The 26,850-nt window shown below is 43.3% G+C and overlaps 1 protein-coding gene across 3 annotated transcripts in view; it reads left to right on the top strand.

Moving 5' to 3' along the window:
- LOC139802506 (vascular endothelial growth factor receptor kdr-like) overlaps positions 1-26,850 on the top strand; it is a 118,326-nt gene that overhangs the window by 8,845 nt on the left and 82,631 nt on the right. For all 3 annotated transcript variants that reach the window (XM_071757702.1, XM_071757704.1, XM_071757703.1), the window contains exons 2-3: positions 22,369-22,465; positions 26,202-26,413. In XM_071757702.1, coding sequence (XP_071613803.1) covers positions 22,369-22,465; positions 26,202-26,413 — 309 coding nt within the window. The remainder of the gene's footprint in view (positions 1-22,368; positions 22,466-26,201; positions 26,414-26,850) is intronic.

Raw genomic sequence — 26,850 nt, 5'->3', positions numbered from 1 at the left:
CAGAATTTTCAACCAGAAAGACTAATAAAGTTGGTTACTTATATGCTATGGCTTACATCACAAGAGCATTGTTAGACTAGAACATGGACCCAAAAAGACCCCTAGAAGAAATCTGGGATTTCACAATATACTAATTGGACTGCCATCCTTATAGCAAGGACAAAAACATTTGGCATAAACTAGCCATGGAGTTTGCCTTTTTTATTGTTGTCTACCTTGCATTTGTACTTTAATATTCAAACCTACACAGTGAAATGCCATTATTAATTTTATTTAATAGATCATGAAGTAATGTGCCTTCTGGCTACTCAAGTTGATCTCTGTTGAATTTTGTGCATAACTGTGGTTGTTATATTAACATTAAATTACTAACCTTCTTTTCCTAATGTACTATCCAGCCTGTCAGAGCTGGTGTGCACTATCATCTAGGGCAGGCAGCCACAAACAGGCACTATGACATCCCACAAGTCTACAAGTGCAGACTAATGCTCCCAAGGGAAAGGTTTTCCTTTTCCCACCCCAAGAATATGTGCACAAGTTTTAACATTCTCCATGACAGTATCTACAGCTTTCTGGAGAGCTTCTGGCAGAAGGACAAAAGAAGAGGAAAGGAGATGGTTTTGTCAGGGTATAAATCTCAGTTTTCATTTGCCAAACCTGTCATGCACTTTTGAGAAAATCAGGGCAGTAAAGCTCAACATTCTGTGCTCAAAGTGGGATTACTAGAAAAGCTAAAATGGAGCTAGTTCTGATTTCCATGGAGCAGAGTTTGCATAGCTGCCAGTCAGGGCCATTTGCTCTTCCAGTGCACAGTACTATGGCATCACTGTACTTTAAAATATAAATGTAGACTTTTAAATGCTACAGGGATTTGTGTCTGTCACTGAGTGATGCAAATTTGACATTTTGCCTTTCTGTCCACCTATGCCTTGGACATCCCTCAGCTTGACCACTTGACTTAGAAATTTTGGTTTCAGCATCTTCCTGATTCAACTAAAAATTTTCAAAAAACCTGGTTTGAAAGATAGTTTACATTAAAACAACAAAAGTGTGTCCCAGCAATCAGCAGCTATTGCTTGGGAAAACAGGAATAAGCACTGAAAGATAAAAGACTGGGCAGAGTCACTTTGGCCACAAATATGAGGCACAAAGCTGAGAGTATGAATCTTTATCAGCATAAATCAGCTCAGGTCCAGGCTCTGCAAGTGCCCCGAGTAGCTCACAGTGCCTGTGCAGTACTGCAGAATGTCCTTTAGGGGCTGGCTGCTGCATAAAAGAAGCCACTAAGGATTTTCTCCTTGTGCAGAAAGGGGACAGAGGGATGTGGATTCAAACAGCAAAGATTTGTCACTCCCCTTTCTCCTCAGGTGGCTGTTTCTTCTTCCTGGGTCACACCAAGTTCCATCACAAGTTGTAACTGATACTGTGGAAATCACTTAGTGATGCACTAGCCCTTTTCTGAACAAAAGGCCAAACATAACATTAAAATCAAAAGCCCAGTGCTTGACAGCCTGCATGAGGGCAATACTAGAGGCTTTGCCCTGTGACTCTGGGATTACAGGTTCTGGATGTTCCTGGTATGGTGGTTAAACTTCTTTGGCATTGTTGGAGCAGCAATGATAGTTAATATTGACATGACCATTATGGTTCAGGAGAAACACTTCACCCTGATGAGTCAGGCAGATAATGCTGCAGATCTTTTAATTCCCAGACTGACCAATGTATCTGGTCTTGTTTGGTGTCACCATATTCAGACTCCTTAACTTTAGAGCTAAGCTACCCAGACTTACAAAGAGACAGTAAAAGGAGTTAAAGAGCCCAGAGCAGCCTCATTCCTTTAGTCATCTTTCCTGTTTTAAAATCTTTCTGCTTATCTCTGTTCTGGTCTTGACATGTGCTGGAGGTGAAAGCAAAGTAGTGGCACTTGGGTGTGGTGGGATGTAAGGAGAGTATCTGACATGCTGATCTTCTTGCAGTGTACATGATAAAGGAATGGAGAGAAATTCTCAGCATACACAGGGCAAAGGTGCCTCTGGTGCTCTTTCATTTAATGGCTGAAGCGATGTCCTCCAGTGTGCATTGTGCTGCTTGCCTTTGAAAAGCTTCTTTTTGTTTTGGTTCTATATTGTTCTATGTTAAATAGTAGGAAAAGAGAAATCTCTGCCACCACAACATTCTCTTATAGCTCTATTCATTATAGATCCCAAGAGGAAACTTAGAGTTCCCCTGGACAATGGCCTGATATACAAACGAGCATACATTAACTTTCTGTGGTTCTATAGTTCATTTTGACTGCATTTCCTTTACATTCTTAGGAACATGGATTCAGGCATAATTGAGTTTGATGTTTTCCTCTGCCTTGAACTGCTGTCTTGTTAAACATGCTGCAAGTCAAGAAGCCTCTCTGCAGCAGAGACCTGAAGTGGAAATGCTTCGGGCAGATGTGGTGGTGCATGGAGGGGTGATTCTGGAGGGAGTGGGGAGGCCAGGAGCAGAGCTCAGGCCAGGTCTGGGGGGTTTCAGCTGAACTGGGGGAGTGATGCTGGAGCAGCTGCTGGCCAGATGCCACCCTCCAAACCTACAGAGATGTCAGGTGGGTCAGACATAAAGCCATGATGCTTAAGTAACTCAACTTCAGTCCCCTGTCCTTTGACAAATGCCTTAGGGCAGCTCACCTGGGGCACATCTACAATGGCTTTGGCAGCAGCAGGGTACAGTACAGGATCACCCAGAATCTCTGGCTGGGGAACAGCTGATGTAATTTCAGCTGTGTTCACTGCACTAATTAGCACAGACACCTTGCTCAGGACCACAGCTCAGATGCTTCATGAACTGCACTCTTCAGTTTGTTGGTACCCACTCAGACCCCTAGCACTTTGGGCACCATGGCACTGCATCCCCCTCTGCAGCACAGGTAGGTTTTCTGCTTTTGTGGCTCAGCTCATCAGCTGTAAATCAGGGAGATAAGCACATCCCTTCCTCCCTGGAGGGCTGGGGTGATAAACGTGTTGAAGAGAAAAAGCAGCTCAGGAACTGTAGTTGATTTACTTCATCTTTCACTTCCATCACTAGAGAAAAAGCCATTTGAAGCCACAAGAACATTGAGGCATTTAAGGTTGTAAGGGTAGGGTTGTAGGACTGGGATACCTTGGTAGGCTTGGCCTGAACTATCAGAAATTAATCTCTCCCCTGTCCATCAGACTCCTGTGGAACCTGGGTTTGGGCTTTTGCTCTTTTGCACTGATGTGTTGTGCTCTCACTTTAGATGGGAACAGAGCCAAGCAGATGAAAAAGATTAGAGACAAGATCAGCCATTGCTACCCTGCCTTCTGTAACCAGCTTTGTACAGTCTGCAGAGTGTGACACCTGCCTCTGAAATGCTGCCTGTCCCTTCCAAAAGGTGTGTCTGACAAACCACTCCCTGCTAGCACAGACACAGACCTGCAGGGCCTGCACACATCCTGGGGACCAGCAGGTGCATGGCAGTGATCCACAGGGCTTGTGAGGCTCCCCTTTTCTCAGATTCCTTTTAAAGTGGTACCTCCCTCAGCCTCTTGGCCCACACAGATGCAGTAGGTTGCATGTTTCCTTGGAGGAATTATGAAGTGCAAGCACACAGACATGCAGGCATGCACTGGTGCAAATGGATGCAGTGTCATGCCAATTGCAACTCTATTCTAAAAAGCCTCTGGGTTTTCATTCTGACTTTGTCTTCTGGCACAGAGAAATTTGCAAAGTTAATTTTCAACTCCTGTCTAATGGATTTCCCTGCTGAGTGTCTGTTACAGTTAAAGGATTCCAGATTGAGACTTTGTTCTCATCTCCCCTGTGCACATCTATGTTGGAGGTGCTTCTTGGAGAGCTGGTTAATGAGCCTGAAGTGCAACTGAGTGTTTGTACTGATGTTCAGGAGGAGTTCCCCACCCTCCTTGGAGGAAGGTAGTCCTCACCCTTACAGCCCCATTGAATTTCTTTCTGCTTACACCCCAGTAGAAATAAGATGATTACTAGGGCCAGACTGTGCAAGGTAAAATTGGATTTATCAAAACTACAAGCAGAAGGAGAAACCCCCCTGAACTAGGAGCTCACTTGCTCTGTAACTTGCAGGGCTTTTGAGGGGAGGAAAGAGATGCAGTTGAGCAGCATGCAGCAAGGGTTGGAAATAAACTGTTACCCTCCTCCTTGCCCCACTGCTCACCCACCACTGCCATCTACACCAGGTACTCACTGGTACCAGCTCCTTCCAGCTCCTGTGGAAAGCAAAAGGAGCCTCTCCTTGCATGATCCTGCAGCTTAGCACAGAACTGGGAGCCAATTTACTTGAGCTCTAATTCCTGCCATGCTGCAGGCTTCCTGCACGACCTTAAGTAAGATACTTATCTGTCTTCAGTTTCCAGCAGCATATAATAGCAATTACTTATCAACCTCACAAACATGTTGCCAGGTTAAATCCCTTTGTAAACCATCTCACAACTGATCTTGGAAATGCAGACTCTTAGGACTGTTATTGTTGTTATTATTATTTCCATCTTGGCATTGCCCTTTCTCAGCCATGGGTGTTTTGCTGTGACATTCTGTATCTACCCAAACCTACAGCTAAGATTTAAGTGCCAATTTCCCTAAAATGTTTTCTCTTTTTTTGGGCACAGTATATTGGATCTTTATGTACACATTTCTACCTCTGGCAGGTACAAAGACGTATGTGCTGGGGTATCTTGGTAAGACAGAAGCCAACAGGACAAAAGGAAGCCAAGTGGGGTCAGTGATGGACCTAGTGCAGGGTTAGGATTAGAGTTAGGAGAGAGAGGAGCACAGCCTGAGTGTGAGTGGGGCTGCAAAGGGGCTGCCAAAGAAAGGGGCTGCAACTCTCTAGGAATGAAGTGAGTAGGAGGCAGCAGAGGCAGGAGCCTGTAGTGCAGAAAGATGCCCCAGCAGCCAGAATGTCTCACTGACATTTTGTGTGGTGGTTTCTGGAGGGTGATGGAGGTATCACAGTGTGAAGGCCAGAGCTGTGAGGGAGATGTACTTTGGATGGTGGCTTTCACCAGTTCCTCACTCACCTTTGTGAAGCCAGCCCAGAAAGGCTCCTGAATGCTTGGCACTCACTCAGCTGCTGCTTTGGATATACGACCAATAATCTGGAGCTTTTCATGTCTAGGTAAGCCATCTATAAAAGATCAAATTATTGAAGCCTTAGAAAGTTGATCTTTACATCCAGGCTAAGCTAAAATTACAATTGCTTAATCTCTTACCAAGCTGTTTCTCTCACTTAAAAGGGAACAGCATAAATGAGTTTTCACTGGAATATGCTATCCTGGCATTTTAATTAAGATGAAAACACATAGGTTAAACAAAATACCTGGACATTATCAGTTTTCATGGCTATTATTCTCTTTGTCAGCTGGGGCAATCCATTCACTGTGTGAAATGCAGTGCTAGGGGTATGGTATCTTTGTGCTCAAGAGCAACATATTCCCAAGCATGTTGTCTTTGGCATGGCCAATATTTTATCTGCCAGAGCCAACGTTAATGAAAAATTCCTGAAAAATTCCACATTTCAACACAGCAACACTCTGATGGGAATAACAATCTCTTCTGACCTTGTTCAAAAGCAGATATCAAGCAGGATACAAAAAGAGGAGGTATTCCTGAACCCCTTACCCAGTACTTTGGGTACTTTGTACTAAGTTTGTAGTGCTTGCCTGTCTTTGTAAGCAATATCAATACTGCCAGGTTGTGTACTCCCCATACTACCTGCATCCAATATCAGCATTTCTTGGAACAGATGTGCATGCAGTCAGGAACACTGGACTGGTGAAAGTAAGCACTGCTGCACATCAGTCTCATCTCTTTGAAACAGCTGCAACTTCATAATGAGAACATGGCTGTGTACAACTGGGTTTCCCCTTCTGGACAATGCTGTGAAGTCAGGAGTCTTTGATATGGGGGGTAGGAATATCTGTGATCCATGACAGCCAACATTAATACATGGGCTCATGTCCTCATTGCATCCAACAGCCTGGGAAACTAAGGTCAAGCAAATTGAGCTGTGAAATAAAAGCCTAGTCATGGTTAAGGTGACATTAAATCACTGTCTGGGACTGCAAAGTGACAGCTCAGGGGAATGGAAGGCACTAGTTGACTTTGATTTGCATGAATTGAATTCATACAGATAGTAATTTTCCTTAGGAGCTCAGAGCATCATGAACTTCTGTTGTAAGCAGGCTAGCACTAGAGGTTAGATGGCATAGGGGTTGTGCCACAATGAAGTCCTGACTTGGACATGAGAAGAGCCACACTGAATTTCTCCTTCAGTCCCCTCACTTGAGCCATATGGAACCAGACCATCTTTCCTGCTCTGAAAAACTTCTTGTCAAGGCAGACCCTATGGTGTGGGCAGGACAGGAAAGTCCGAGCTGTAGGAATTATGGAAGATCCCAACCTAGGAAAGCCAGGCCATTCTCAGGAGACCTTGCAACAAAGCTCAGAGGGTGTCCTGGCTTGGGCCAGGATAAAGGTGATTTTCTGTCTTGCACTTTTGCTTTTATCTAAGTCTCTTGTAAGTAGATGCACTTGTGTTAATTTCAGCAAGTGCAACTACTTACAAGAGACTTAGCTAAAAGCAAAAGTACAAGACAGAAAATCACCTTTATCCTGGCCCAAACCAGGACAGAGGGGCATGCTGGACTTATTTATGTAGTGGAGTGGAGAAATAACCACTCAGTGGAGAAATAACTGAGCTTGTCAACAAGGAAGCAAAACCCCACACATACAGCCTCCCCACACACTGTCCTACAACTGAAACCTCTGCCTCCTTTACACACTCTGTGGACCAGAGCAGAGAAAGCAAAGGAAAATCAAGACTTGCAACTGACAGGCATCCAAATTCAGCTTATTGCACAGGCATCCACACCTGACAAAAGGCAGGGCAAGGAGTGTAATTTATTCCCCCCCCTGTTGTCTGAGTCTCTGATAGATAGTGTCTCCTATCAACAACTGTCTGTCATAGCCTAGAGGCAGGAGAAAGCCTGACAGTACCCAGATAAGAGCAGGTGCTAATTTGATGTTGTGGTCCAGCACACAGGCACAATGCTGTGCAAATGCTCAGGGTTCAGCCCTTCTCTTGCCAAATTCTCCCCCTCCTTTGGAGCTTTTTTAAATGGCAGTTGCTCAGTCAGCAGTGAGAGCACACCACGTTCCTCCTGCAGAGACAAAACCTCCAATGTGCTCATGCTCTGAGCTGCTACCTTTAGGTCAGTTTTAAAAGGGATGCAAAGGGAGGGACAGGTTCTTGCCAACCAGAGACTTGCCTAAATATTTATCTCTGCTAAAAACAGTTTAGTTTCTGGAGTTAGCCCAGGGTTGATTCTGATGAGAGACATCAAACACAATACACATGAATCAGGGAAAGCACATCTGGCATTGCCTGTGTGCTGTAGGAATATAAATAAAAGAGACAGTAAACTACAGCTGGTGAGTTATTTGTGCTGCAACAAGGCTGCCAGCTTTCTAATATCACCACCCAGTGAGAAGAGGGTGCTGTGAATCACTTGGGGTTTCTCTGTGGTTCCCCATTTCATGTAGCTTTCATTTTGCATGAGAGTACTCAAAAGCAAAGGATCATAAACACTATTTTGAAAATGGTTTGCAAGAGTGCCGAAAAGAGTGGTGGGCCAAGCCAGTAGTGTTGCCAATATTTAGAACATCATGATATTTTATTTTTGGAAGTATCTCATACAAATGTTCTTTTCCTGGAAAGATTCCTTCTCCTGCCTGCCTCCCCCACCTCCTCAGACTCCTGGTGCCAATATTTCTGTTGCAACTTCCTTGCTCCCAGTCATTTCCTACTATAGATTTCCCTCCTCTCTCTCCTGGAGCTGACGGTCCAGGTTGCACCCTGCATTGTTCTGCTTGGCTGGAAGGAGCCAAATGTCAGCACCTGGCTGTACCTGCCAGCCCCAGGAGGGTGTCTCAGACAGAGTTACAAGCCCCTGACTGTTGTCTTTTGAATGTGAGCAGAACACATCCCAGTGCTGCCAGGCCTGGTAGGTGCAGGCTCTGAGCCAGAGCTCTGGACCCATGTGCATGAGGCACTTAAATTCCTGTTGCATCCCACTCTTTTCCATCCTCTTGTCCAAGAGGAGCACTGCCCTCAGAATTGATGGTGTCCATTAGTGCCTTTCACTCCATCATTCTACCAACTGATAAGTATGACCTTTGGCTGGGCAAAATTTATCATGGAAACATGAACAGAGGCCTCAGAGCTGAGGGTTTAAAAAACTGCAACGCACAAAGAGTCATCTTGATCACTTAAAAAAAAATCATCATATGGAGCCACAATGGAGACTTACCCTGTCACTTCCCTGATTAGCCCAGGACACCAGTTTTAGGTACCGTTAAAAACAGTGGAGGTCAAATTTACTATGGAGGGCAAAGACCAGTGATTCATTTTTCCTTATTCTTTACAGCCACTTTTCACCTTGAAGAACAAAAGTCAGAGAATGTTTGTTCTTGAGTCTTGCCAAAGTTGTTTTTTTTTTTAATAAACCATAATTAAAATCTGGGCCCACTGCCTCGACAGAAGAAAAGAATATATTTGTGTATACTTAGGAGACGGGAAAGAGACTGTGTGCCAGGGCTCGTCACAGATAGAGGAATTCCGGACATTATTCCTTGTGCTCCTAAGGGTTGTGACATGGGATTTCCTTTCAAAGTGGTAAATAGTCCTACAGTTGTACAACAGGGTGGGGTGGTCACTGGTTTCTTTAAAAGGAGGAGAGATGAAAGCACAATATGAGAAGAAAGCCAGGCTGGATCTATGTGCACAATGAACCCCTGTGAATGGGGGAGAGGAGCACAAATTCAGCCCCCACCCAAAGCACCAGCTCAGAACTTTGTCCTCAGAAGCTTCCCATGGGTTACAGGTGCTACCAGCTGATCTCTGCTTTGGGAAGAACAGCTCATGTCACAGCAAAATAAATTTAAGAGGGAGCCAAAATCTCTGGGCTTGTTAGCACCTGATATGTTATACCTAGACCTGTGGGAGATGGATGGAACTTGTGGGGAAACAGTTTTCTCTTGGGGTGACTCCTGATCCCCTTCCTTCAAAGCCTCTCGCTGCACGCTGTGGCACACTGCCTGGACAGGGATGGGAACAGAGAGGGTGACAGGGGTGGGTAGGATACCACAGCTGGGAGCTTCAGGGGGAACTTCACCATGTTTTGGAGCAAGAATCAGCTGAGTTTTGGTACTGAAAGTACCCTTCTCTGTTTTACTGAATCCTGCTCAGGACTGGGGTGAGCAGCCTTCTCTTTTAAGAAAGCAGAAGAGCTAAAGCTGCAGATTTTCCTGTGTGCATTTTAAATAGAAAAAAACCAGTCAACTTTGTACTTGGATTACTTTTTCTGTTGGACTTTACATAAGGACTCACTAATTTTGCAGTTTTGGGGGAAGCCAGAACGGGAGAGGAACGTGAACTGCTTGATGAGGGAGAATAGAACATCAGGCTGATGATTTTATACTTGGATCTGAATACAAAACAATTCCCTTTCCTTCCTCTTCCTGCTGCTGTCCTGGAGGGTCAGCAAAGACTGCAGATCCTAAACCTCACAGTTAAAGCAGGACTTAATGAGAAGGGGAAAGAAGATTTGCATGTTACTGTTCTCCAAATCCTCAGGATTCAGGTCTTCAATAATAAATGTTCATTGAAGGAACCATCAGTGGAACAGATTAATTAGCACATGGCAAAAGTCTACAAATGGAAGATTCCTCCATGAGCCTTCTTATTGCTTTCTATTTTATAGCTAGATATCTGAACAACTCTAAAATCCTTCAACCTTGTAAAAGCAATTGTAAAATTCACCTTGTAAACTTCATGCAGAGTGGGAATGACTGAGAGAGTGAACTGCTGCTTCAAGTGCAAGAGTCAGTTTGGATCTGGTGCAAAAGATTTTGTTCCACTACTGAAAAGATGCTCAGGAAATGTTAGAGAGATTCAAGTCCCAGCTGCACTTAGTCCCTGCTGCAGCTCATTGGCTTAAGAGATTGTGTCAGGAGGGTCTAAGTCCATACAGGAGACACAGAAGACTCTAACCCAAGTTCAGAACTGGAGACTTCAAAGGAAAAAATGACAGATTTTCCTTCTTTCTCTTTGACCCCTTCCTAACATCCCACGTTTTTCTGAAAACCAGGGAAAAGAGAAAGTTCCCTTGTTCATTGCAGCAATAAAATAACACACTTTCTACAATACCTGTACTGCTGGTGGAACAACAAAGACAACTCAATGAATCATACAGAGACAATTACTCATACATACACATTTGCAAACAGGTCCTGCTTAGCACTCACTGTTAACTTGCAAGCATGTCAGGCTGGGCAGTCCACGTTGGGGAGCTGAGGAGAAAATCAGTAAAGCTGATCTGGCTCAAGCTCTGGGATTGCACTCAAACATCAGCACCCCTGCTGCATTGGTATGGGGTTGTACAGCACTCACACCTTAGGAGATCACCATTATACTTTCATGAATTGGATCATGTTTTCTGAGCCCCCTATCAGACTACTGAATCAAGGTGGTTTTTTTTTTGTAACCTGGTACAATCACATTAAATATCTTAAAATGAACTATATTGTTATGGCTAGATGCCAAGCAAACAAAACTCTGAAATATAACCAAACACAACCCTTTTAGAAGGATTTTTAGAAAGCTAAACAGATCTAATACTTGGCTTAGGGACTTGTAATTAGGGACCAACACTGATCTGCTACCATTCTTTCCCTGTCCTTCTTCCCAGGGGTGGTGTGAACACATGAAAGTTTCTGTCTCCTTGTAGTGGAAACAGCCCCCTAATTATGGTGCCATTGCCCAGTGTCATGATCTAACTTGGACTGCAAGGTGGAGTCATCTGGGCACAGAGCAGTATTCCCACTGGGCAGATCTTCATATCAGCACAACAGCTCTTTTGAAGAAGGTTTGCATGTTTGATGCCTGACATACAGCTCTTCTGGCTCTCAGTCTTGTGGGGTTTTTTCTCCCAAAGCTGCTTACATCCTGTGACCTTGCACTAAAGCCCAAATGAAATGCCTCACAATTTTCTTAAATACTGTCTTTATTCTTAGGGCTCCTGTATGAACCACTGCTATGCAGTTAATGCTGTGCAGTTGTTTCTACCCTAAGACCTTTTAGCCAAGGGTTTACAATTTGGCATCTGAGGTCTCAGCCTGAAAATTCATCTTTGTTTTTGTACTCTCCCTAAGAGTCTGTTTTAAATTGATACAAACATTTCAATGTTTGTAGCTTAAGAGTGCAACAAAATGGTCAGTCTCCCTTTCCAGCTGGAAAGCAAGCCTGTTGCTTTGAGTCAAAGTATTTCATGTTGTTGGCTAGACTAGTGGCTGCTCTCATCTTGGCTTGGTCACATGTAACCTTACAGCACAACCAGGAAAAAAAATAAAACCCACCTTTACTGGACTGTGCAAGCCTTTCTTTTTCAACTCAACTGTCTCCCTGCAGTGGGTGTTGCTTACCCCTCTTTGATATATATCATGCACAAATACCACCACATTCAGCAAGAGATACCAGGAACCTGCTGATTTTCCTCAGCATGTGGAGAAATCCCTCAGTAACATAGCTCATACTTGCCCGGCCAAAATTCCCAGGTTGTACTAAAAACTTTTCTGACTGATTGAGACAAGAGGTAACAAACCTCTGAAAGCAGCAAGGATGGACCCCAGGAAATGCTTCTCTAACTTGATAAGCTCCTTGCTTCTTCTGCAGTGTCTCAGATTTGGATTTCATTATTTGAAATAGTTCTCGGAAACGTTAGTGCTGCAAATCAAGGCTGTGTGCATGGATTCAGTATAGGAAGGAACCTTATTAACTGTTTGCATGCATTTGCATTATTCTTTTGTCTTCCACCTTGGTGCCTTTCTCCTCCTGAATCCTAATGGAAACATTTTTCTTTCTTAGTGACACAGTTTTCACTTTGCTTTCATTCAGTGCTCACTTAAACTTGCAAGATTCCCTTACTCTTACTCATTTTCATATAGCTCTGTATTTCATACCAGGCTGCCTCAAGAGGTAGCCAGAAGAGAGCTCCAAAACCAGGAGCTGCTTTCATCATTTAATTACTTTTAGAGTCACGTGTGTCAATTTTATTAACTATCCAGCACAAGAACTAATTCTATTGTTTAAAGGGCAACTACAAATTTTGCTTGTCTATAGGAAGTGCAATAAAATCTTGGACTGAAGAGGTGAGATTTCAGGAAAAAACTGCAGTGTGCTTGTTTCTGCTCCACTTGAAATCAGCAGTAGAAATAGAGCCGGTCATGGGTTTTATAACAAAACAGCTTTTCATTAGGAAATTACACTGTGGCAAAATTCTGTCTAACAAGTGGCTGGGTTAGATGCAGTTTTCCAGGAAAGGTTCTCCAGCCAGGATGGTGTTTCTGGTCACAAACCAGCAATGCCATGACCTTGTCATTGAGATGCATGCGTAGGATGCTGGAGACACCACGTTCCTTGGTGGAATCAAGCCTCTGAATCTGTGTCTCCCACTACCGGGGGTTGCCTTAAATATCTGGCTATTTTTAGATGAGTCTTTTTCTGTTGCTGCTTTTCATAGTAAGAAAAAAATCTTTGAACGCTTTGTGTTTTATGCCTGTGCACAACAGGAATTAAAATAAATAAACAGATCTTAAATATTTAGACATGAAGAGAGAAGAATTTCCTGCCCAGGTTTTGCTACACAGCGTAGGTGGTTTTAATGCAACCCTGGTCTGCTCCTGGTTATCTGGCAATGTTTTCTTTCCTTGGAAGTGGCTGTGCTAAAGCATCTTTATAAGCAGGTTCCCACAATGCAAACCTGATGCTTCCAAGGTCACTGTGCAACCATCTCCTCCATTCCTTAGTTCTTCCAGATGATGGACTGATCTGCTGCAGCCTAGCCAACCTGCTATAGGAGGAATTGCTAAAGCTAAGCACCTGCAGCAGCACAGGGCAGCAAGGTGAAGGAGTCCTTTAAGTGTCTGACCCCCTGCAAAGCCCCACAAAATAACCCCAAAAGTCAGGATCTGGCACTGAAGAAGCAAGTTCAGCTCTGGGCATTACACTGGTGGATCAGCCTCTCATCTGGGCTTGCAGGAGGCTGTGCCCAGGCACCAACTTTTCCTGCAAACCTTCACGGGTCAAGCGAGCTGATCTGGAGACCTGCGGGGGATGGAGGGGACTTTTGTCAACAGGCAGCCATGCTATGGAGACTTGATAAATATGTGCAGTGCTAATTCAAAGCAGATTGCTGCTTTGCCACAAGCAGAATTCCTCCAAACCCTGCCATCAAAAACATTATGTCACAGCTGTGGAGAAGCCTAACAAACAGGGGAGAAGCTGGGGTCATGTCAGGGGAACAGTGCGGTGGAGGCTGCAAGAAGTGATTGAAGCCCTGTGCCACAGCCCCATGGAGTTTGTCATTAAAAAGGATTTCACAAATGATTTGCAGCCAGTTCCCTGGGTCCGATTGGTACTTTCCAGCTTAATGAAAACCAGTGAGGAAACCAGCTTCAAGACCTAGCTAGGCCAAAGTACCCAGGGAGGTTGCAGGCAAGAGATAATATAACATCTCTTGTTGGTTTTTAAGGAGATCGTTAGGTTCTCTCTCCCCATCTTGAGCAAACAGCTTTTATCTCATCCCCCAAAATAGCAACCTCCCACCCTTCAAAACAAACAAAAAATAAAAAAAGGAAACCCTCTTGAGACAGGCACACAAGCAAAGCTGACAGAAGTGGAACACAGAGCTGATCGAAAACAGATTCCAGCATCATGTCCAAAGTCAGTTTCAGCCCATTTCTTCTTAATGGATAAGCTTAAACTGAGAAAACAAAGTGATTACCTCCCAGCAGATTTTACTGACACTAAGCATTTACACATTTCTGACATATGATGCCTATAGTTTGATCAAATCCATCTCTTTTCATGTGGCACATCAATTAATTTGATCTCAGGAGGCTCTGGCTCATTGACTTCTGCATTTATAGATCAAGGAAAAATTATAAAAATTTGCTAACTGAGGTGGGCTTTTGTTCTGCTTTGCTCTGACCATCCACCTTCCCTGTTCTGATTTCAACTCCATCCCTCTTGTGGCTTTCCCTTGGCCTGCTCCTTCTGCAGGTCAGTGATTCATCACACAGGAGGACACAGATGTTCTTTACAAAGACACGTTTCTGTGCAAGCTGATATTTGTTCCTAAAAAAAAAAAAAAAAAAAGAGGGCTGTGTGATGAGGAGGAGGAATTCACATCTATGCAAAAGGCCTGAGCATACTTATTGCCCAGTCTCCACGGGAGCTCATGTGATGCTGCCTACACAACCCACTGGCACTCCCAAGGAGCAGGGCTGACTGCTGGATTCACACTGGCAAGGCTTCAGGTAGGAAACTTTGGGGCATGTGGCTGAGGAAAGAAGTGGTCTAAGCAGCTAATCCATAAGCATCTGGTGGTCAGTGGCAATCATGTTTGTTGATGGCATTACAAGGACTTAGCTATGGAGCATGGTCAGAGGTTGTTCTGCAAGCCACCCTCTTATTCAGTAGAACCTCATCCAAATTCCCCTGTCAGATCTTGCATTTCTCAGAAAACAGCCACAGTCCTTGTGTCTTTGAAATTCAGCAGTGCTAAGCTAGCACCAAAGATGTCTGGGAAGAGAAGAGACTGATACCCCAGAGCAGGCCCTGGTAGCCCATCTCAGCAGAACATCAGGGCCCTAATACTGCCTAAATATGGCAGCTGAAGCTCTTAGAGATTACTTCATGTAGGTCACCAGCAAATGTTTTCTGAAGGACATCTCCTAGCACTTTTATTTCATCTAATTTTATATATTCCTAAAGATAAGGCTGGCATTACTGCATCCTTTGGGAGATGAATTACACAGACTGATGTAACACAACCTTGGGAAGATTTTCTTTTCCCTCCCTAGACTCTTACCAGTTAAAACAGAAAAAGCAGATAAATAGCTGCCCATGGTATTAGATCTCCCACAATTCCAACCACTCCAGTTGGCAAAAAATTTTATTATTGTAGCATCAGACCCTGTTATAGTGCACTGTGTGAGAAAGTAGTAGTGAATCTATCAAATGGGCTCTTGGTCTTCTTGTTAATCAGTGTAGCAAATACCCAGATTAGCAGTAAAAGGGATCTGTGTTTAAACCAGACTGGCATTTTGCTTGCAGAGACCAAATGACTATTTTCAAAGAAACATTCTTTTTTGCTAAATCAGAGTGGCAGGAATTTCCTAACTTTTCTCTTCTTCTCTGGTCATTTAATGCTTCTCAAGGGTATCCACCTTATACTCTTCCAAAGTCTTCCACTCAGGATGAATTATTTTGTTGTCAAAGGAGTAAGATGACATATGGTAATCTGTAATACTGGGTTGCTTGTTAATGTTAACTTATTTTACATGCAAAATTTCCCCCTAAGTGCATGTTCTGGCTAAGAAAGTCACCTTGCCTGGCTATTTAAGTTCTTCTATTTAAGTTACTAACACTCAACAGTTATATAAATATATTTATATAAGACAAGTGGGATTGTATTTTGGGTTAATACTGGCCAGTCCTTTAATTTGTGTGGTACATCCAAGTGAAATTTAATTTACCAACCTCTTTAAATTGAGGAATTTTCATTAATTTATATGAGTGTTATTTTCCAAGCCCTCATAGTACCAAAGGTCTCCTTCAGAAACAAGTCCAATGGCTCTAACATATTACTGAAAGTTGTTTCCTGACTTTATTTCAAACATGATACAGACTAGATTAGATCTCTAGCTCTAGCAATATGCTCTGGGTGCCTGTACAACCAGATACCAGAAACGATGTTCAACATGTGTGAAACCAGCATTATTTTAGTGAATTCTGGCAAAACTTTCATTTCACCACTGATGGTTGCTCCTGATAGCAACTTTTAAGAAATCAAAGGGAAATCCCTCAATTTTTATGTTGCCAGCTTAAAGTCTGACCTCTACTGGTGTCAGGATGAGCTATGTGCTGATGTATGCACAGGTTATTATTGCATTGCCTCTAAAACACTGAGAGAAAAGCAAATTTTTGCCTTCAGAAAAATCAACCTCACTGTCTCCTGCCTTCTGAACATGACCTGCATGCAGCTTTAATATTGCCTTGGGGCCCCATGTTCCCTCTACAGGAAGTGCCACCACAGAATAGGAACAAGTATCCCTATTTCCAGTCTGCCCAGACCTGTGCAATCATGTTGTCATTAACAAGGGCAGAACAAAAAATCACCATATCATATCCACACAGAAAAGAAAATGATTAAGTTTTGCTTTTTTTTTTTTTTCCACTCTGATGGCTATTGTCACTTTGAAACATAGATGAGAAAGGTATAAAACTGTGTAGAAGAGAAAGCCTATTGAAAACTTTTCTACTACAGCTCTCGCTTTAAAAAGTCCCTTCTCTTTCATGAAATATCCAGCCTGAAGAGCTTTATTCTCCTCCTGATGTAGGCAGCCCCTTTATTCGAGGTTAGAAGTCCAGTACAAATGTTAAAGCTGGGGAGGAACAGGAGAGAAATCCATGCTTGCATCAACAGAGATTTACTGCTTGTTTTTTTCATAAGAGGTCCTGGCTCATATCAGGATAGATTTCAATAGCAACTGATTTCTGTGCACATGAGAAGGTTGGGGAATAGTTCTTGGAATAGAGTCAGGACAACAATTGCTTTCATTATTTGCAGCTGTACAAAGCAAATAAGTTTGAAAGAAATATAGAGAAGTGCCAAATCCAATCCCATTGATGTGTGAGTGAACACAGTGTTTAGTGCTGCGCTGTGACACACATGAAGTCTGTGAATTACTGCTGTTGACTTTTCAGCCTTAAATGTCACCTTTGATAAATGAACTAATCTGCTGATAGCTACTCAAAATAATAAAGTAATTGAGTTAAAAGAGCTTTAAAACATTCCTTCCTTAGCATCTAAAACTTTCTAAGTAACTATTCGCTACATACAAATGAGTCTGTATAGAGCAATCCTGATCAGATTAAAGGGAACTGAATGTAGGGTCTTGACAAGCTGGAATCAGAACTTGATCCACAGCCAGGAGGAACTGCTGGGCTGACACGTAATAAAAATACCCATCTATCTATCCATCAATACATAAATATGCTCCCAGGAGATCACCTGTGGTGACAATTCTGAGTTGACATGAGGACACAGGGAAGCCTGGAAAGGACCCAGTGGAGACACATCTAGATGGTCTACTACCTGCCCATTTTCTTACCCAGTGCTCTGGGGAAAGGAGAGAAATCTTGGCTAGATTCACCTCCAGGTAAAGGCTTTATTCTAGCTATAGACTTAGTGGCAGTAAGTCTTCATTTTTTTGAGTCCTCTAGGAGGTAAAGGGCAGGCAGAACACGTGCTGTGGTGGACTGCACTGAGAGTAGAGGGTGAACCTTGGGGCCAAAGCCACCAGCAGAGGTATGTCAGGCTCTGCCAGGGGCTGCTTCCCATGGCGGTCCATCCTAGAGACCACTGTATGCCCCTGTTCCTCCTGTCACTCACAGCCTGGTCTGAAGGATGTACTCTCTCCTCAGGATTGTCAAATCCAAGGAGGAATGCAAGTTATGTCTGGAGTTTCTATGAAGTAATCCTGTCTGGGAATCATTGGAAACACATCTGCAACCCTAAAGCTTTTCTCAGGAGACCATATTGGGGGAGAGGCAAAGACATTTCATACCTCACATTTTTAGATTTTTTTTTTCCTCTGAAGTCTTTAGGACATAGCATGGTCTCCTTTTTTCTCGTGTCTCTTTCCCACTGGGTCTGCATTTTTGCTCCTCATGGAAATGTGCCAGGTCTTCTCTTTCCCAGAGGAATTGCCATAATTTGGATGAAGAACTGACAACATTCCCAGCCTTTTTTCCATCGACATGAGATTACTGCATTTCCTAAATTCTTTAAACTGTTCTTGAGTGCTTGGAAGATGACTGCAGATGTTGCCACCTCCCTCCCCAGATTTCATGTTTATTTTAGGGCTGTAGATCTAAGTTCTCAAGTTGTTATCCAGTTATAAAAGAAAGGACACGTCCCCTGGCTACATAACTCAACATAAGTAAGGGTGGTGATATCTCTGTCACCAGGACTCCATGATGCTCTACAGTATCAGAGGGAAAACAATGCCTCTGATTAATGAGCTGCTGCTACCAGTGACCAAACAATTCTGACCTAGTTGCTTTCTGTGACCTCTTTCCATAAATCTGCAACTGATACAGCCTGTATCAAGGGCAGCCAAGACAGCACATGGCATTGTATGGTCAGGGAGTTGCCTCAGAGCAGGTGTAGTCAAACTCCCAACGTTATCTTTTGATTACAGAAAAACAGAGAAAGTTCCTAGTAATTGACATGGGAGAGGAGGGGGTTTAAGTGTCAGCACACAAAACCATAAGGTGGCCTTGCTGAAGAGTTTCTGCTGATTACAGAAGGAAGCCAGAGTGACCCAGTGACACTTCATCAGGAAATGCTGATGCATCTATGGGTGAGGAAAAGCCTTGTAGAAACAAATCCCAAGAGCAGGGCCAATGTCTTATCTTATCTTTAAACACTTGCCCTACTTAGCAGTTGTTTTTACTGTGTTGTTGATGTCTCCTCTGCTTGAGACTAATGGTTTCATTTTTTGTTGTTGTCACAATGAACATTTACATCCCAACTACTGTCTCTGGCTGAGCTACACAGAACTTGTGTTTGCAGCAGGCAGAGAAAAAGAATGGGTGTGAAGCCTTCCTCATGAGTCAGCTAAACAAATACTAGCTTCTCTGGCTTGGAAAATCAACTAAAACATGAAGCCTGTTCCTTTGCCAGCAGAGAGTCTTGAGTTAACAACTAGAATTTAAGTATCCTGAATGAATCTTAGCCTTCTCTTCTGATGAGTTCATGACTGCTCATTTAAACTTGGATTAACTTCTTCAGCTTCTGTCTATGCCTCTCTCCTTCCCCCTCCCTAAAATCAGTTCAAAATCTCTGCCTTCCAGTCCTTTCTAATGGGACCTGATGTGTCCTAGGGCCCAGATCTATGCACAAGAGTGACTTTACACACATGAATAGTCCCTGGAGTTCAGTCATGTGCAAGAAGCTATTTGTGTGCCCAACTCCTTGTGGAACCAGGGCCTTAGTCTAACCTGCTTCACTTAGCTGTCAACACAGTGGTCTCCAGTTTGCCTGGCAATTATTTCTTTGTCATCTGATGCTGAGGTTAGGTGCTCTTTGATGCTGTTCTTTCAGCATTCCTGTCCCCTGTGTGCTGCAGTGCCCAAAAGGGGTATGTGGAGCCTTCAATCAGATCTCATATTGACGTTAGCTGTCACTATGTACAATACCAAAATACATTCCAACTCACAAGCAATTGTGGGTGCTTTTTTTGGGATAGCTACTGGGGAGTTACAGTGCCTAGAAGATGCTTGAAGGAAGGCTGTTCTAATGAGAAACAGAGATGAAAAATAGTTTTTATCCATGCTTCCTGATGGTTACCATGAACAATAAGGCTTAGTGTGGGAGAGATCTCCCTTAGCCAAGTGAGATTGAGTTAGAAATCATCTGACAGAGAGGTGAGGGAGGTCCCACAGTACCCACTGCCTGGGGATCCTCCCGTGTTTAATGCTGCCTATGCTGCCAAATTAGATTATCCCAGGAAAAAGTTTTCAATATACTTTTCTTCCCTGGACAATGTATCAGTCAACCTTCCGCATTTCAGTCCCAAAGATTTGTGTGGTGGTTCTGTGTTTGGGGTTTTCACCATCAACAATGGTTAAGTCTAAATTGAAGGTAAGAATAACTCTCAAAATTAGAAATGGTGAAAAGTCCAAACATGGAAGTGGAATAGATCTCCTTCTGATTCAACATGCCCTGGAGCTGTTGCCTCCAAAAAATGAAGTCTAGCTCAAAAGTGAGAGGGGGAGATTAAACATTTTGTGAGGCATCATCCTGCCAGTTTTGGTACTTGGGCACCCTGATGTAGCACAGCCTAACCTTTTCCCCCAACTATTCTCTCAGTTTTGCCCTCAAATATGTCTTTTTTCCAGTCTGTTCAGCTTTGGCTCTGGAGTGCCAGAAAGGGCACATGCTGTGTTTATATAAACCCTTTGTCACCTGGCAGCAGCAATCCAACGTGTGGGGCAGAGAATTTCTCCTCCTGTCCTCCGTGGGGTAGAAAAGCACTGAAATTACACTTTGGTTATTCTTTTCTTCAGCTCCTGAAGCCAAGATAAACTTTGGGACAGAGGTAGCTCAGAAGTATAAACAGAATAATTGAAAAATACTTGTCTTTCTTTTAGCAAAACCAGTCTCAACTATTATAAAGGCCCGAGGACTGCATTAGTCTCAGGTCACACCAGCACCTCAGGTCTAATGCCAGCTGCCTGGCACTGCAAGCCAGACGACAGTGTCAGCCTTGCTCATGAAAGGTGAACTTCAGGCCTGTTCAAAAGGCCAGCTCGAAACACCAGCTAAGCCCCCTAAGCCTTAAGAACAACTGGAAGCACAAGAGGAAAGCAATAAAGGATTATTTAAAACCCCAGGATTTTCTAAGTTAAAGCAGCACCTGGCTGAAGTCACAGCACAAACAGCCCAGAGCAGAGCATGGTAGGAGCTGGGTCCTGGGAGAGCTACACAGGACTAAAACACCCTCAGCAAGCAAATTAAATGACACCTGAAAAACATATTCAAAGCCGTTGGCCATTTGTTGGATTGTTTTTGCAAAGCTCAGCACCTGGTCTTAAGCAAATGAAATAACTCAGCACCATGCAATAACACAGGGCAAAGCTCAGCACATGCTCGGGGTGAACTGGGTGTTTCTGGAAACCAGAGGGAACTCAGAGTGAAGTGCATAATTGTCTCCTGCAGAGTTTGGGGCTTCTTCTGTTGATTCTTTGCTAAATGGGACTGCATCCTGTATGTGTCCTCTTGAATGTCTTTAGGACTAACAGTACTTCTTAAAAGAACCAGGGGAACAGCAGGGTTGGAACCCCCTGGTCATTTTGCTTCCACAGCACTACGTGTGACAGCAGTTCTTAGGCAGGGCCATGTTAAATCATGTCACACACAGGCTCTGGAGGGAGTTTGTACTGGCCAGGCTCCAACTTCTTATTCTGCAAAGGACAGTGGAGACAGAGCTACAGAGAGTCTGCAGAGAGGCAAAACTGGGGGTGAGGGTAAGGGATGGTATCACTGGTGCTGAGGCAATGGCCAGGACTGGTTCCCAGTCTCACCTAGAGGTCTGTAGGAAGGGTCAGTGTGCTTCCAAAGGGAGTCCAGAAACAGGCTGGCTGGGCAGGATCCCCTCTGGAAGGGTTCTTTGGTGCTGTAAGATTAGCTGGCCTCTGCTGAGCTGCTGATGGGAACCTGACCGGCTCATGGAAGAAGTCAGGATTTCCAGAGGGGGAGTGATTCACTCTCCACACTGAGACAATATGCCAGGCTAAGAGCATTTTACTCAAATCCAGCAAAAAAAGAGATGAGAGTTGGGAGGTGGGAGGCAAGAAAATCAGTTTCATCCAGTTGAAAAGTTAAACCCTAATGTTTCTCTTTTTGCTAGATATGTAATCTTCACTATTCTGCAGAGAATAATGCCTCTGTTATAAGCCCAGCTAAAGATTTCTGGCTTATCAAGTTCAAGAAAAAAGAGAAGATATAGATTTGAAGAGCAGGAGGGGAAATAAAACATACAGCTTTAATGTCAGAGCTTTGGAAATTGAGATACTTATCTAAGTCTGTTTTCTCCTTTCCCTGATTATGTTACTTTGAATTTGGACAAGAAAACCTGCCTGGCCAACCTCACTTCTGTTTCTTCTCTGTTGCACTTTCTGCAAATTATATTGTCATAGACATACACTTAGATATGTGTATAAAGACAGTTTCACATTCAGAAGACATTTGATGAGCCAGGAGATGATGATGAGAGAGACCTTTATTATAACTGTCATTAAAGACCACTGTCATCAGAGACCTGACAAACCTTCTCACACACCAGCACACATATGTGTGTAAAATCCTTTTGAAATGAATCTGTTCTCCTGTATCTGCAATAATTCAGAAATAAAGACAGATCTGGATAGAAGGAGAGAAAGACTATTAGCAGAATTGCAGGTGCTCAATGTTAGAAAATAAAAAGATGAATACGGGAAACTAAAAACAATCTAAGGGGATCTCACAACCATTTCCACGCTCAACTGAACTGCATCAGTGTAAATGCAAGCACTGTGTGGGCCCCTAAATTAGGAACTATTTACAAAACAAAAAGCTTGCCTGAAAACTGTATTGTGTCTGTTCCAACCATGCTGAATAGCCTGTCTAATGATGATTTCTTCTTTATTTGGGTCAGGTCTTGCTGAGGAAGAATTTTTTGAGAAACCAACACTAAGCATTTCAAAAGACCAGATTGTCATCTTACCAGGAGACACCCTGAAAATAAAATGCAGGTAAGGGTTGCTCCAGCAATGCTGGAGTTCCTTGGTTGTATCAACTACACTGCCACAGTGCAGCTTCTGGGTGGGGTAGAGCAAAGACAGCTGCACAGCCTGCTGGGAACTGGTGCTGTTTACCCTCACTTGTATTTCTGTGCGGAGGAGAATTTGATGGGCTGTAATAAAGCAGTGAGGAAAGTCTCAGGTCAGCATTCAGCTTGGCCAGATTCTCTGTGCTGTAAAGAGGCACAAACAAAACCCTGAATCAGCACAGGGGAAAGCTTATGGGTGGGGGATGTACCATGCTTAAGGACACAGCTGGAAAATCCACAGCTGAAAACAGGTTCAGATGCAGCTTCTCTGCAGCTAAAAATCACTCTTTCACTCCCTGTCCATAAGATTTATATTTAGATATATATAGATGAGCTTAAACTTTCTAACCTCAAATACCATCTAGCCTATGACAGTTAAATAAACAGCAGTTACTATCTGTACATTGAAAGACCTTAAGTGTTTAAGCATTTAATATCCTTTAAATCAAAGATAACCAGGACTTGTAATAAACCAGACTGCTAGTATTGTCAATTATGGCAGCTCTTCAGTTCTTGGCACAATGTGTGAAAACTAGCTATGCCAAAAAAGAGAAACAAAAAACCAAAAAACAACAACAACAACAAAAATTAACAACATTTTGCTAAGGACCTGTGTTTACAGGAAGATGATCCTCTGGCACTGAGGGATATAACACGTGTTCAGAGCTGACTGGCACATCACTACATATGATACAAAGAACCAAAGCACGTCCTGTTGTTTCAAACATACATAAGCTTGCTCCATCACACAAAAGGCCTCAGACTGAGCTCTATGGAGGTGTCACTTGTTCTGAGTGTGATTTACACGTTAAACTACTGAGAGGCCGTTTTTTAATTTCTTCTAAGAGAGAAGTAGAAGGCTTATAGTAATACAAACTATCACAGTTTCTCTCACACTCTTATTTTTACACCTTCTTACTAAGTCCCCTTGAGTGTAGCCACTACATGGAAGGTTTCTTGGAACAAAAGTTACTAGAAAAAGTAAGAAGCAGCATTGAGAAGGTGAATACTCTAACACAAATGTCCCTTCTGATTCTTATCCTAACCTACTTAATTCATTGTTATAGTGAGAGGTAAATTGACTCATACTCTGTAAATCTGTGAAGTCTTCTGGAGTGTAAGGCAGTTTTTTCCCCATCCCTCCAGCTAGCCATGTGGCTTATGAGGTCAAAACAACCTTACAGTGGTATTTTTAGCTTGGCAAGCAGCAAGCAGGATGGCAATAAAGTATAAACACCCCTTTAAAAATCTAGCTGCAATGCTTCATAAAACAAGTTATGGACATGAATTCGATGGAGTGCTCCAGGCCAATGAAATCAACACTTTTCAGCAGCTCTCCAACCAGAACTTTTTTAATCAGTAGGAACATTTTATTTTTTTATATCACCAGATGAATAAATAGATGAAAAAATTATTAGCACTTCAGCCCCAAATTGCTTTACGCATGCAAGGAAATAAATCCACACAACAGGTCCAAGGAACAGAAAAGTGCTGGCACAGGAACAGAGGCCCTGAGCACTTCAAGCCTCTTGACTTGGGTCATGCAAGAGCTGAGAAGAGAAGTTAAAAGTGTGATTTCTGCACATCCAGTGCAAGATAACCAGGATGAGGTCCCTTGTGGATGAATGTCTGTCACCCTGCCTCCTCTGACACACCAGCATCTGCACACTCATAGAGTAGCTCCAGGCTGGCCAAAAAGGGCATTAGGGATGTGTGGAGCACAGCACAAGGCAGCAGAGCAAGCAGGTGGCTGCTGAAGACGGTGGTAACTCTGTGTGAACATCACTTCCTCCTTAAACTCCATTCATTTGAGGTCCTTGATAAGGAGTTTTGGCAGTCTGTCCAATCCTAAAGCAACAGCCAAAGCCTTCATCTTCCACCAGGATATAATATGCAGCAGCAAAAAGTGGGCATGTGTAAGGGAGTACTGGCATGTGAAATGTCTGACCTGCTCTGCAGAGCCAGTGTTGCAGACTTCCAGCCCTGATGGACACCAGACTGGGTGACTGTAGAAGGGCAGGGCCATGCCATGCTGGGAGCTGAGTGTCTCAGTGTGAAGTGGGCCAGGAGTTCCATTTCTTGACAGAGGTGGCCATTACATCATTAATGACGTTAGCAAGGTAGGGAAAGAGCACTGGGTAGGGACTTCCACATCACAAAATAATTCAGCACCCCAAAGGACAGGAAGCTGGTATGACAGATGAGGTGGGGTTGTCCAAGTCAGCAGTGCATCCACAATCAAGGGTGAGGCTGCTCAGCAGAGGATATTCACACTTTTCCCAGTGCTTTTATTCAGCTACGTGCTGGGAATAACCTCAAGAGTTCAGCCCCAAGTCTGCATCATCTTCAGGAAGGCGACAAAAGGACGGGCAGAACCAGGGGCCAAGAGGATGTTTGTTTAAGTGTCACTGGATTTGCTGGCAAACACATTCTCTTATTGCACCTACTGCACCACTATGAAGTCCCTGGCACACAAAGAGCAGTTAAGAGTCACTAGCTAACTGGAAACTTCACACAGTTTGTTAGGTATGTTTAGTGTTAGTATCTCTGCACTGAGTCTATGTGTCTAGACCGGATTTCTCCCTGGCAACGCTCAGATGGGGAAATTCAGAGTTTCTTATTCCTTCCTCAGCTCAGCAAATGCCATTGGGTCAATGGGAACATGCTAAGTGTGATGGGGTGAATCACTCTCCTGTCCTTTTGAAGAGGGGCTTCTCTTTGCAAACACAGACAGGTAGAACTGCCTCCCTCTGACACCAGCTTCTTCCCCAGAAAAATCCCAGGATGATTACACCCATGCCCCATCAGTTTCCACACTGACCACCAAAACCAGTCTGCTATAGAAAGGCCATAATCTCAGTCTCATGAGCATGATCAGTGCCACCAATGCCTGTTACAGAGCTAACTTAGATCAATCAAAAGCTCTGAGTCCTGCAGCAGTTTACAAAAAGGCCTCGTTTTTGTTGGTGAACTACCTAGAATTGCATCTGGCATTAGCTGTGATCATAGATAAGAAAATGAACAGGTCAGGTGGGTGAAGTGGTGTATCATCTGCCCTGCTAGCTTTATATTCTGACTGACATGACAAGGTGAACTGAAAAAAAAATGTACCTTGAGCAGATATTCTAAGATTTGTAATCTCATTTGTTCCAGCACTTTCACAGAATTTGCAATTGAGTCACTGCTGATTAAGCAAGAAAGGTGAAGTTACATAAATGTTCTCTTCTCTCCGTGCAGCCTTAGTATAAGAAAATATGAGTTCATTCAGCTGCTAATATATGCAAAGTCCTCAGCTTGGAAGAAATATATAATTTTATCTAGTGCTTTCTAACATTTTAAGTGGGTAAAATCTAGTGTTATAAAAACACTAATTTTCAGGAAGCTGGTCAAAATAAAAATTAAACTCTCCTCCAGAAGCTAGCTTGCTATGGTTCCCACAGACTATTTCAGGAAACTCCTCTGCTCTGAGGAACAACATGGGGTGATCCACCTTAATTCCTTAGGGGTGGAAACAAAAGCATCCAGAAACCTCTACTATGCATTTCCAAATGACACCATGTAGGAATATGGGGTATGTTGATAACAGTTGGCCACACACAAGGAAGTCTGAAAATTCATCCAAAATCATGACTCTACCTTTAATTTTGGTGTGTTGACAGGGGAGCACCTTCTGTAAGCTGGCTTTTGAGGGGGAACCTGAAGGAAGATCCCCGGGTGCATGTAAGCAATTGTTCCAATAACACAAGGCAAAGCTGCAGCATGCTTGTCATCAGGAAAGCCATAGCTAACGACACTGGCTACTTCACCTGCATTCATGATGACTTTCCAGATAATGAGGATCTCACAGCCAAGATTTATGTCTATGTTAAAGGTAAAAATTTAACTTTTTTTTTTCTTTTCTTATGGCTTGTTGGTAACATACTTTGTGTTCAACTCTGGGATCTGTGCTAGGCAGAATAAGCAACCCAATTCAGACACTTTTACAAATCCCACCTCCCCAGTGGCCCAGAGCTGGAGCAGGCACTAGCTCTGACATTTTGCTGGATATATCTGGATTTTCATGCCAGCTGAACTGACAGGGACACAGATGTGAGAACCAGAAATTACGTGTCTTGTTTGATTCCAGGACTTGAAAACTAGATTGCCCGATATAATTGTGTATTCCAAATAACTGATACACTGATTCCTTTAAGCCTCCTCTTCCTTTTTTTTCCTTTTAAGACTGAATGATTTTATCCTAAAGGGTTTTGCTATCACAAAGGTTTTTCCCAAGATTCATCCTGAATATCCAAGTCCTCTCATTCCCTT

This window comes from Heliangelus exortis, chromosome 14 (assembly GCF_036169615.1).
Source record: "Heliangelus exortis chromosome 14, bHelExo1.hap1, whole genome shotgun sequence".
Taxonomy (NCBI): Eukaryota; Metazoa; Chordata; class Aves; order Apodiformes; family Trochilidae; genus Heliangelus; species Heliangelus exortis.
This window is presented reverse-complemented; position numbering and strand designations above follow the sequence as displayed.